This window comes from Trichomonas vaginalis, chromosome V (assembly GCF_026262505.1).
Source record: "Trichomonas vaginalis G3 chromosome V, whole genome shotgun sequence".
Classification (NCBI taxonomy): domain Eukaryota; phylum Parabasalia; order Trichomonadida; family Trichomonadidae; genus Trichomonas; species Trichomonas vaginalis.
The window spans coordinates 7,409,962-7,422,953 of record NC_067207.1 but is presented as its reverse complement, the minus strand read 5'-3'; the positions used below and the strand labels follow the sequence as shown (position 1 = coordinate 7,422,953).

Here is a 12,992-nt window from a genome sequence, read left to right as displayed (position 1 = left end):
TAGATCTCACCTCTTCACCTAAAATATATTTTTGTCTGATTTACACTCATTACGATGAAGAAGTCTTGACAAAACATTTACGTTCATTACGATGAAGAAGTCTTGACAAATCATAAACGAAGAAATCATGACAAAACATTTACGATGAAGAAATCATGACAAAACATGTACGTTCATTACGATGAAGAAGTCTTGACAAAACATGTACGATGAAGTCATGACAAATCATTTACGATGAAATCATGACAAAACATTTACGATGAAATCATGACAAAACATTTACGTTCATGTTTGACAAAACATATACGAAGAAGTCATGAAAATTCAATGAGGTGAGAAAAGAGGTGAGAAAAGAGGTTAGATCTCACCTCTTCACCTAAAATATATTTTTGTCTGATTTACACTCATTACGATGAAGAAGTCTTGACAAAACATTTACGTTCATTACGATGAAGAAATCATGACAAAACATTTACGTTCATTACGATGAAGAAGTCTTGACAAATCATAAACGAAGAAATCATGACAAAACATTTACGATGAAGAAATCATGACAAAACATGTACGTTCATTACGATGAAGAAGTCTTGACAAAACATGTACGATGAAGTCATGACAAATCATTTACGATGAAATCATGACAAAACATGTACGATGAAATCATGACAAAACATTAACGTAAACATTTATTTCCTGTGATGTTGTCAAAATGTCATGTTGTCACATTTTTTCAGAGAAGTTAAATAACCTGGTGACATGGTGACATGGTGACACCTTCAGTTCTTCAAAAATAATTCATAACTGCCTTCCTCCTGTGATGTTGTCAAAATGTCATGTTGTCACATTTTTCAGAGAAGTTAAATGACCTGGTGACATGGTGACATGGTGACACCTTCAGTTCTTCAAAAATAATTCATAACTGCCTTCCTCCTGTGATGTTGTCAAAATGTCATGTTGTCACATTTTTCAGAGAAGTTAAATGACCTGGTGACATGGTGTCATGGTGACACCTTCCGTTCTTCAAAAATAATTCATAACTGCCTTCCTCCTGTGTTGTTGTCAAAATGTCATGTTGTCACATTTTTCAGAGAAGTTAAATGACCTGGTGACATGGTGTCATGGTGACACCTTCAGTTCTTCAAAAATAATTCATAACTGCCTTCCTCCTGTGTTGTTGTCAAAATGTCATGTTGTCACACTTTTTCAGAGAAGTTAAATGACCGAGTGACACATGGTGACGTAGTGACACCTAAAAACCATCTACCCTAAACATTATTTTTGCTGAATTCAACAACAAAATGAACGAGGTCAGGATGTATGCAAATACCTTTGAATTCATTCATAAGTTCCTTAGTAAGCGCATAAAATGCTTGTTTTGAGGTCGAGCCACTTTTGGCTTGACCGTATTCTTTCAATCAAAACTCAAGAATTTTCCTGCGTGAATTTTGTATAAAAAGCAACCGTCTGAATTCCGGCGATTGCTATATTCTTCACAAAATGCCTTATAATACTCTTCGTTCTACAAAGCAAGCATATCATTGGTTTGAAAACCAACAGATAAAAGAAATTTTAGAAGAATTTCCTCATATGATTGCTTCCCTCGGAAAACCGAGAGAAGAGATTCCGTATGAAAATTCAAGAGGGTAGAAAACATGTTAGAAAAGGTGTTAGATCTAACATTCTAACATAAACATTATTTTTGGGTCATTTACACTCATTACGATGAAATCATGACAAAACATTTACGCTCATTACGAAGAAACCTTGATAAATCATTTATGTTATACAGTAATGTTAGTCATGAATGTTTGTCCTACGTGTTGGCGTTAGTGTTGAAAAATAATGTTTGTCCTACATGAAGCCGTACAAGCGTTTGAATTTGTTTATGAATAAGATTACACTCTTGTTTTCTGTATCTATCATACAAACATAAGCAGCACCTGTTTTTGTAAAGTTTATATGAAGTTTTCGATAGTTGATGTAAGGAAGATACCATTCACCAGGGCTAAACAAGAACTCATCGAAATGAACAAAACACCTTACCAAATGTTTTACGAGGAGTTTTATGAAAAGTTTGTATCCGGATGGAATTGTACAGAGTGCTACAGAAGATATAAAGAATTTGCGAAGGAGAATGAATTCTTTGCATGTAGTTCAAATGTATTTGGCGGCAAGATGAGAGAATTTGTGAAGAGAAGTAGAAAGCGAGACGGTTCTGCAAGAAGTTATATTTACGAAGCAAGTATGATATTAGAAGGTCGTGGAAAGAAAGAAACAGTGAATTATGAGGAAGTGTTTGAAAAATTCATGGAGTACATGGGAAGCAATATAACATACAACAAAGACATATACAGTGAGTTTAAGTACTACTGTGAACAGCATGAGATTGAAGTAATGAGTAAAGGAGACTTTGAAACGCTTATGAAAGACAGTGAGGAGGTCATACATGAGAACAGTGTTGAAATAGTTCATGAGAACAGTGAGGAGGTCGTTCATGAGAACAGTGATGAAATAGTTCACGATGTCGTTCGTGAAGAAGCCATTGCAACAAAGAATGAGATAAAGGATTTCATAGAACTTAACAAGGAGGAGTTTAAAGAAGGCTATGAAGTGAAAAGATGTGAAGAAGATTTCTTGGCGTATTTGAAGAAAAAGAGACTAAAGCCAATGGCTCAAAATAAGTTTCAATCGATGTTTGAAAAGAAACGTTTGAGCTATGGTGGTGTAAGAAGCACATATTACTTTGTTAAGAAGTGAGGACATTTATTTTTGTCGTTAGTGTTGGAGTTTGTACTTGTTGTTAGTGAGAGAATAAATTAAATCATGAACTTTGCCATGGTCTCTGTCCCTAGTAGTTTTCATTAAGTTCTGGAAATAATGAAAGTCATAAACTTTGCCATGGTCTCTGTCCCTAGTAGTTTTCATTATCTCACAGAGTTAATGAAAGTCATACTTTCTATCAGATGAAGCATGCAGATGAACATAATGAAAGTTAGTGAGTTTGCCACGAGTTATGAATAAAATATTGGCATATTAGATGTGATAGCTGATGAAACAGATGAAGATAAATTAAATCTTGGACTTTGCCACACTCTGTCCCTAGTTCCTCAAAATCCTTGACAACGTTGCTTAGAAATTTTGGTTCAAAACCTCATCTGATTTTAATCTGTTATGCTACCTGTTAAGTTTCGCGAGATTATAATGTCATGGAGTTATATAAAAAGGAGGGACAGCTAGGGACACTGGAAGTACTTGTAAGGCTATCTGTTAAGATTGCATGAAATACTAAAAGTCATGAAATCCATTATCGCTGTGCTATCTTCACCTTAGAGTAAAATGACAAATAAAGTCACTGAAGCAATGAAACAAAAGTTTTTGGTAGAATACATTAAATCAGGAACTATTCCAGAAGGTTTTTACATTCATACTATGAAGGATGGTAGAGTTCAGTTTAGAAAGATAAAGCAACCATTAGATAAAGAAGGTATATTAAGGAAGATTAAACTTCATGAGGACAACATTGGTGAACTTAGGAAGAAGTTAGAAGAGTTGGAGAAAGCAGACGACAGTGAGGAATAAAGCAATGAATTCAACAGGTTAGAAATGAGGGTAGAAATGAGGTTAGATCTACCCTTCTACCCTAAACTTATTTTTGCGCTATGTTTTCATACGTGTGAGGGTGGTGATATCATTAATTTTTAAGTTTATTTTTATATAAATGACGAAAACTATTGAGATAACAAACTACAACGGTCATGAGTTCAAGAATTTGTTCTTCGTTCCTCGTGAAAATATAGGGTGTCCAAAGGTGCGTTTAGCACAGCGCTCTATATGAGACTATTAAAGGAGATATATGCTGATTATAAATATATAATAAAAATATGAATATATGTATATGATGATATGTTGTATTTTGGCGCCATGCCGGGATATAAAATGAATTTTGAGACAAGAGGCGGTTTCGCGGGAAATTTTGGCGGGATTTTTTTCATTTTTTTAATGAATCATAAAGAAAACATCCTCGCTCTTGCAAAAAAATGCAAAGACTGTAAAAAAATCTACGAGACATTGGTAAAATGCTTCGGTATGGATGCTCCTAGCTATTCCACTGTAACGTATCATGTTAGGATGTATCACTTCATGAACAAAAAGGCGCCCATCATAAAAATTGACAAAAATCGCCGGATCAAAGAAAAATCAAAGCAATTCTTCAAGCGCTAGATGAAGACCCAAGAGCATCACTCAGAAGGATAGAGGAGATGACAAAGATACCACGTACAACAGTCAGTTATTATCTGCACAATTATTTGAACTACAAACTAGCGTATACACGTTGGGTTCCGCACAACCTTAATTCAGTTCAAAAAAAATCTAGAGTCCAATCTTCGAAAGAGCTCCTCTCTATATTGGGTGCGTATCAATCCAAGAAGTTTCGCTTTTTAGTAACAGGGGACGAGTCTTGGTTTCAATATGCAACAGAAGCCAAAATCATGTGGATCCCGAAGGATGAAAATCCGCAAACATTCCGAAGAAAAAAATTGACACACCAATGATTATGTTGTCGGTTTTTTTGGGCGTGAATGGCATCATCGCAATTGATATTCTTCAAAAACCTAATACGATGAATGCTCAGTATCTAATTGACAATGTTCTTACTCAAATTATCAATTCTGATGAGTTTGGGAAATCCAAACAACAAAAACAAAAGTTTGCAATTCATTTGATAATTCAAGAGTTCACAAAAGTCATAAGGTAATGAATTACTTGGTGGAAAACAATGTCAAAGTTGTTCCAAACCCAATTTATTCACCTGATATTGCACCCTCTGACTTTTATTTATTCGGCACGCTAAAAAGAGAGCTGAAGACGGAATTCGCGAGTCCAGATGATCTTGAAAATTTTGTAAGAGAGCAATTTGAGCAATTTTCTCATGATGATTTAAAGCGTGTCTTTCAAGCCTGGATCGATCGCTGCGAACGCGTGATTGAATCCAATGGTGATTATATTTAAATAAACTTTATATATATGTAACTTGTTTATTTCTATTCGCAGTATTCAGGTTTGTGCTAAACACACCTTTGGACACCCTATACATTCTATCAGATACGAGGGAGAAAGGGTAAAGTTAGTTTGAGCGTTTATGAAGGAATGAAGAATGGAAAGTTTATACAAGCATACGATACAAACGGTAAACGTGTTTCATTACATTTGTCAAAACTTACTAACATTTATTTTGACAGTGACTTTGACCTATATGAAGAAGAAAGTGAGTCAGAAGATTATGAGCTGTTATGTGAAGCACAGCAATGGGAGGAGTTGCAATACTTTTGTAAGTGAGAACGTTTATTTTTTACATTAGTGAGGTCGTTTGTGAAAACGTTAGTGAAGTGAAGTGGTTGGCGGCTTTGTAAATATTTAATGTTAAGTTAGTGTTGTCGTTTGTGTTGTAAAAATATATGTTAATGGTTTTGTAAATATTTAAGGTTAAGTGGTGTACGGAGGCGCGCAGTGCCTCAGTACACGACTTAGCCATACTAACTAACCGTACAGTATGAAAACTTAGCACAAGAAAGTAAAAATAACGACGCAGCCATGCAAAAGGCAATGAAAAGCGCAGAATATATAAAAGCTAATAATGACTGGTTAGATGCCCAAGCCAACGCTAAAGCAGCCCAACTTATAGGGTCAATAAGGACAAAAATACAAGCGGATGAAGACAGTTCAAATGAAGCTTTAATGAATGCTGACTTTAAGAACGCCTTCGAAGCTCTTCATAGTAAGGTGAAACTAGTGAACGACTTCTCATCTGGAAAGAAACTGAAGTCTGAAGGTTTCGACAACGAGTTAAGAGAAGTAGCACAAAATATGACGAAAATAACAGATGCAGCAACGAGACAGGCAGTTCAAAGTGCCTATGACGCCGTTAGAGCAACTGTTGTGGAAAGTCAAGAAAAAGAGTTACAACAGACCAAAACAGACCTAGTAAATGCTTTCTTAAGAACGAAAAGTCAGGTAGGACATTATGCTGCAGATGGAACATATGTGCCAGCTGGTGGAACTTATATACCACCAAACCCTCCAAGAGAAGCACCTGCACCAGGACTACCTAAAACATTTACATCGTCACATGGACACAGACACAGGCATGCACCACAACAACAACCAACAGTTAAAAATCCAGCACCACAACAACAACCAAAACCAACAGTTCAAAATCCAGCACAGCAACCAACAGTTCAAAACCCTGCACAGCAACCAACAGTTCAAAATCCAGCACCACAACAACAACCAACACAGCAACCAACAGTTCAAAACCCTGCACAACAACAACCACAAACAGAGCAAGGACATAAAAGAAGTAGAGAAAAAGGAAACCAAGAATTCTTAAAAATGCTTAAGGAAGATTATGGTTACCCAGATACTCTTGACTTTAGTGACAGATATAAAGAAGCTATTAGAAAGTTCAAGGAAGGAAATACTGACCCGAACCTATTTAGCTTTATGGTTCAGCACCAAATGGGATATAATCTCAAACCTGGAAAATACAAGCTCGCAAAGGGATATGATTTAATAGCATATCATCCAAATGACATGAATGAATTTACTCCGAGATATTTGGTGTCAGAGCTAAATGATAATTTAACTCTCTTCATGAAACGCGTAAAAAATAGAGACGGAACGAAAGAAGAAAGGTTTATGAGTCCGGATGACTTAGATAGGGAACTTTTTAAAAACGGTCTCGGAATATATGAAATGCCAGCAGATGAGGTACAAGAAACTCAACAGGAAGAAGTTCAGATACAACCAGACATGAAGAAATAGTTCAGCAACAACAGCTAGAAGAGCCTGAAGGAAACGAACAAGTCCCTCCTTTGGAAACTAACTTCACAGAACTAGATGAAGATTTGGAACAGCCGAAAAAATCTTGACCCTCAACAAGTGTATGCGGAGAATATGGAATCTTTCCAAGAGTCTAAGAAAAATTCGGCTGACATAGTAGAAGAATATCGAAAAATGTTCGCCGACATACAAAAGACTCCAACATCAGATGAAATATTCAGCATAGAATGGAAGTACTGAAGATAATGTACGCAAATACAATAATCCTTTTTACTTACGACCATATAACGTTCAATCTTTGGCTGAACTCGGTGAAAATAAAAGGTTAAATTTCAACAAAACATATAGAAATGAAACATTGTTTAAAGTTCATTCAGAACCTAACCAATATGGAAACAAACCTACTTTTGTTTCTGCAGACTATGGAACTACAATGAGATGGGGTCATAAAGCTAATCCGGATAGGTGGTTCATAAAACTTACAACCTCAATTCCAAGAAGTTGTAGACGCAATGGAAGTGAATGGTGAACCAGATATAGCTGGTATTTTCAGCGCGGCTTTAATGCCATTGAAAGATATGAAACATGCAGATATTTTGGACCAGTATGAAATGAAACATGGCTGATGGAAATATAACACCTGACGTTCTAGAACATTTATCTCAAAGAACTACACAGAACCATAGAGATGGTATATTTGGTGAAGAGTTTAGAAAGAAAGTTAGGGAGAGAGAAGGAAGAGAACCTATTGTACATGACCTTGCAAACGAAAGTTTGCAAAATGTCATAAAAACTTACTTTGCAGACAATGAACGAGAATGGATGAATATTTAAGAAAACTCAAATGGACAGTACCAAATGAAATGTTAGTATTGAAAAACATGTTCCTTGACAAAATAAAACCAACTACAGAAATAAATGACGCAAGACTGAAACATTGGGTAAAGCTTTCCCATTCACAAAAGATATTATTGGTAACATGGAAAGAAAACCAGAATGGCTACAAAAACATATATTTGGAAACGAGCTTATTCCATATGGACAAGCTCTGTTTGAAGAGCTTGAACCGGAAACTCAGGAAAGAGTCATGCAAACAATACGCGAAGACTCAAATACAAACTATGACAAAATCTTTCTAGGATATAGGTTACCTGAGATGGGCGACCAGAGCCCAAAGGCAAAAAGGACATGGGAATTTACAACATACTAGCAGTGAACAATGAGGTAAAGATGCAACAACTTGAAGCAGAGGGCAAGTTACCAAAAGCGACACCAAAGAAGAAGAGAAGAGTAGAACAAAGTGAAAGTAGTGAAGAAGTAACTTCATCTAGTGAAAGTAGTGGCAATGAAGGAAAAAGAAGAGTTAAAAACTCAGTCAGGAAGAAAGTAAAGCTTGGTACGAAACAATTATGACAAATAAATCCAACTATTCTATATTTTTACCCATATGAAATGTACGCCGCTCAGAATATAACGCCAACAGTTTTGGATGCCATGAACGCGAAATGTTTCCGAATGGTATAACGAATGCGACAATGCCATTAAAGGTCAGAAATAGTTCTGGAACTTACGAATATACAACTGCTGTTTCTTATGGAAACGTAGGTGAGTTTGGAGAAGGTTCTTCAACAACAGTAGATATTGCTTGCGACAGGTTTCAATTATTTCTATTGACAACTCATTCTTATACGTGGAACAAAGACATTGAAATAAAACCTTCTGCCAAGTTGTCTGACAAAAAGGTTGCAATGGAATTTTCTATGTCGGATACCAATATGCTCCAGAAGTTTTCATGGGATATAAGATATATTCTAACTCTGACTTAGTTCAAACAGTAACATGGGCAAACTATGAATGGTTCGCTTTGAGAAACTCAGTACAACCACAAGCTAGAGAACAAACAGACCAGTATGCAACTATTGAGAAAATAAGAAGACTTGACCCTAACGTTCCAGGAGTTTATGTTGACCTTTCTGGACAAACTGCAGCAGCAGTAACCAAAGTAAAACTGAAACTTAGAGTTCCTTTGTCATCTTTCCTCATCTTCAGGTTTTTAAGATACTTGCCAAACTGGGCAGGAAAAATTTCTATCGAACTTACTCCAAGCAAAAATAACTTAGTCATTGCACCAACCCAAGACCCATTCACTCTTACAGACGTAAAGGGAACAAATAAAACGTCATTCGCCGAATTTTGCAAAGGCAAGGTTGACTTAAACTTTGGTTTCTCAAACTTCAACAATGAAGTAAACTATTATTTCAATGCTGCTGGAGATGCTTGGGACCCAGTTAAGTTCACATGCGAACAGTTTGAATGCAAGAGAATAGAAAGCAGACTTGCTGTTTATATGTTGGACCCAGATATTTCAAATGCTTTAGCTGCCAAATATATTGCAGTTCCACTTATGTTCCCTATACACCAAATATCTGTCAAAGACTTTGCAGGTGAAGTTGGAAACCAAAATCCAGGAGCCGAAGGTGCAAGAACAGATATTGCTTTAACAACTGCAATGAAACATGCAGATACTATGTTTGTACTGTTCAGACGAACTATAAATGACTATTCTTGTTTCTACAACCCTGGTATTAAATATCATATAAACATAGATGGCAAATATTATCCAAGAGAAGAATATTCTACAGTTGAGGATATGAGGTCATACAACTTGACATTAGATGCTATGAACTTTAACAACAACTTCACAACAACCATTAACCCTGAAATGCAAAATTCTATTATGCCATATGTAGTTAGTATCCCTAAGTCGTGCACTGTGGCACTGCGCGCCTCCGTACACCACTTAGCGGTTTTGACACTTTACGAAACTGGTAACGTATATTTTACAACACAACCATAACACCAACTTAACCTTAAATATTTACAAAACCATCTGACACATAAACGACTTCACTAACGAATTCACTACCATCCTCACTAAATAAAAAATAACCTTATTTTTATTTTTTTTTAAATTTTTTTATTTCATTACAAAGACATGTCCGACTACATTTACTATGACTCTTTCCCAGACGTTTCCGTGAACTATTTCAAAACTCAAGTTAAAACTGGAACATGCATTTTAACAAAGACACACATTGACGATAGAAGAACCCTGAATAATATTACAATCCTTATGACGCAAAGTTCATTGCATACATTCCTTATGGTCGCAGGGAACGAAAACTATTTCAACAAAGAACAAAAAAATTATTCTGGAGCGATGAAGAAAATTGCCTTATCTACATAATTGCATACTTAAATAAAGCTACATATTGTACAAAAGAAGTTGGACTGGATTTGAGCTCTACATATACGACGACGATGGAAACAGACGCTGTGTATACCCATACGATAATATGTACCATTGTTTTCATCAAGCATTAAACAAATACATAGTCAGTAAGGGTCTCATTCCTGTTGAGTAGATATGCTTTATTTTTGTTCTGTCATTACATCCAAATAAAATAAAAATAATTTTAAAAATATAAATAAAATAAAATGATCTCACCACCCTCACACGTATGAAAACATAGCACAAAAATAAATTTAGGTGAAGTGGTGAGATCTCACCTCTTTTTTCACCTCTTTTTTCACCTGTTTGAATTCATTTGCTTATTTCCTCACTGTCGTCTGCTTTCTCCATCTTTCTAACTTCTTCTTAAGTTCAGCAATGTTGTCCTCATGAAGTTTAATCTTTCTCAAAATTCCTTCTTTATCTAATGGTGCTTTATCTTTCTAAACTGAACTCTACCATCCTTCATAGTATGAATGTAAAAACCTTCTGGAATATTCCTGATTTAATGTATTCTACCAAAAACTTTTGTTTCATTGCTTCAGTGACTTTAGTCGTCATTTCAATCAAATTAAAATTTTAATATTAATAAAAATAACGTTATTTTTCAGTAAGGAAACGCAGGAGTTTTACGATTTATTTGTGGTGTAGGTTCTGGTTTAAATGTTGGAGTCGGTTTTGGAGTTGACTTTTGAACAGGAGTTTGTAATTCCATAGGTTCAGGAGTCATTGAAGGTGTTGTTTGTGAAGGCGTTGGTTTTGGCGATGGTGTCGGAGTTTGTTTAACTTCAGCTTTCAGTATTATTTACAACATTTGCTTTATTTCTTTTCAACATCATTACTGCTCCTGCTGTAGCTAGCAAACCTAGTGGGAGACCATATTTTATAAGGACTTGACCAAATGCTATTTTTGACAGGAGCTGGTGGAACACCTAACCTTGGTGAGACTGCTCTTTGCCATTGTGCAGCTCGTAAGAAATATTCAATAGGTGCTCCATAATCGTTTGGTAAAGTTTGTTTCATAGATGGTGAAGGTTCACGAGAGCTTGATGAAGAACTCATTTTATAGCTTTAAAAATAAACGTTCATCCTTTATTCCTCACTGTCGTCCGTAGCTAAGTTATAGTATCTAATCTTATTATGGGGATGCCATTAGCACGCACCTGAATGGCAAAGCAACAATCCCTCTAAATCCAATAAGTGGCTTTGGTACGTTTTCAGTTGCTAGTTCAATAGGTCCTTTAACAGACAATTTGTATGTTATTGAGCAGTAGATGTTTGACCTTGCTGGAAGCAAAGTCCACTTCTGTTGGAAAACCACATAGAAATGTGTGTTGTCATAGCTATCCCATTTATGTTCCACATACATACTAATCCACCAATGACCTCATAACATCTTCATTAAATCCAATCATATCATTGTTTGTATTGCAAGCGTTCGCAACCATTTCATAAATACAGGTCCATATGATTTTTCAGGTTTGCAGGCATATTTCCATAAGCTCCCATGGAAAGCTGAAGATATTTAAACTTAGGGTTCTCAAAATTATAATAGTGTCTTTCTTTCTAAATAATGCCCAAATACTTTTAACATTAATAGGCGTATAAGCTGCTGTAAATGTTCACTTGACTAATCTGTTTCTTTGAGAATGAACCGTCCATAGGAATCCAATCCATAACTTTAACAGAGAAAACATAAAGCCTCGTTTGTATAATGTTTCTACAAGTTCTGTATAAATGTTAGGGTCTAAAGAGAATGACTTTGGATGAATGAAACATTCATTAAAATCCATCTTGTTTCGAAATAGTTGCTGGTTTACAGTTGTTATAGTAACTGTTCCACTAGCTTCTACTGCCTTCGTTATCATAGTGAAGGTTCATTCCATGGAACAAATTTATTTTGTCGGTGGATTTGAATCTGAAGCAAATGCAACTTTTAAGAGTTGGATTGAAAGCAATGATATCATTTACAGATATAGATGTGCATTGTAAGGCGTCGCTACTGAACTTTACTTTTAAGCTGAATGTTCCTGCAAAAGCTGGAAATAAATCGAATAGCTTCTAATGGAAGGAATCTTCTAACAGGAATTCTTAAACGAAGCTTAAAATCAAATGATTTTCTGCTGTTAATTGGACCACTAACAATTTGTCCTGTTCTGCATGTTCCGAATGATCCATCATCTTCATGTCGAGTCTTTGAGAAAACATTCTACTTTTATTTGTTCGGTAGTTTGTGAGTTTTGAAGTTATATATGCTTCTTCTCTGCGTTGTCTTGAGAATATACGATACGACCATTTGCAAGGATTTGATATCCAGCAACTGCATAGAGCGTCATCGAAACCAATCCAAAATCCTGGTGGGTTTGTTTTATTGGAACTGAACCAATTTCTTTATCTACAATAAATTGACCTTCCATTTTATACGTAATGAATGTATTGTAAAGGTCCAACATATTTTCACCAGGAGGTGAGAGATTGAATGTTACCCATGTGTTTATCTTTAGCAGTTCCAGGTTGTGATGGAATCTTTGCGTCAGAATATTTTCTATTAGTGTCACCAATTTGAACTGCATTGTCTATGATATCGAAATATGAGCGAATCTGATGAATATGCTCTGCTGGAGTAAATTCGTTTAGCTGTTCGTTCTGCATGTATTTACTTCAGATAAAAATATCTATTTTTTCATTATTCATCACTCTTCTTCTTGGCATTCGGTGGTGGAAGTTGTTTCTTGACATTTTCAATGAACTGTACATTCTCTTTTGTCTAACTTCTTCACTGGCGGGTCAGGGTTCTTTGACTCGGTTTGTTTTTCAATGAAATTCACGAACTTTGCAATAAGCTCTTGGTTCGTTATTG

At 35.6% G+C, this 12,992-nt stretch overlaps 2 protein-coding genes and 3 pseudogenes across 5 annotated transcripts, besides 6 other annotated features; 4 read left to right on the top strand and 1 right to left on the bottom strand.

The window, feature by feature from the left end:
• Positions 1 to 1,959: 1,959 nt before the first annotated feature.
• TVAGG3_0294710 (uncharacterized protein) lies at positions 1,960 to 2,757 on the top strand (the record flags this gene model as incomplete). The annotated part of the gene is made up of 1 exon (XM_051229232.1): positions 1,960 to 2,757. The coding sequence occupies one exon, from the start codon at positions 1,960 to 1,962 to the stop codon at positions 2,755 to 2,757; it is 798 nt and encodes a 265-aa protein (XP_051098962.1).
• Positions 2,758 to 3,794: 1,037 nt separating this feature from the next.
• Positions 3,795 to 3,822: a terminal%2Cinverted (terminal inverted repeat of Mariner transposon ID:TVAGG3_0294690).
• Positions 3,795 to 5,090: a mobile genetic element.
• TVAGG3_0294700 lies at positions 3,890 to 5,010 on the top strand (annotated as a pseudogene). The gene has a single exon. A coding segment is annotated over exon 1 (1,121 nt).
• Positions 5,063 to 5,090: a terminal%2Cinverted (terminal inverted repeat of Mariner transposon ID:TVAGG3_0294690).
• Positions 5,091 to 5,592: 502 nt separating this feature from the next.
• TVAGG3_0294680 lies at positions 5,593 to 7,016 on the top strand (annotated as a pseudogene). Its single transcript has one exon. A coding segment is annotated over exon 1 (1,424 nt).
• A 200-nt stretch (positions 7,017 to 7,216) lies between these two features.
• Positions 7,217 to 9,588: a mobile genetic element.
• Positions 8,071 to 8,253, top strand: TVAGG3_0294670 (protein of unknown function, DUF4106 family; the record flags this gene model as incomplete). Its single annotated transcript, XM_051229231.1, has 1 exon — positions 8,071 to 8,253. The coding sequence occupies one exon, from the start codon at positions 8,071 to 8,073 to the stop codon at positions 8,251 to 8,253; it is 183 nt and encodes a 60-aa protein (XP_051098961.1).
• Positions 9,589 to 10,454: a terminal%2Cinverted (terminal inverted repeat of Maverick transposon ID:TVAGG3_0294640).
• Positions 9,589 to 12,992: part of a mobile genetic element that runs on past the window's edge.
• TVAGG3_0294650 lies at positions 10,740 to 11,194 on the bottom strand (annotated as a pseudogene). The gene has a single exon. A coding segment is annotated over exon 1 (455 nt).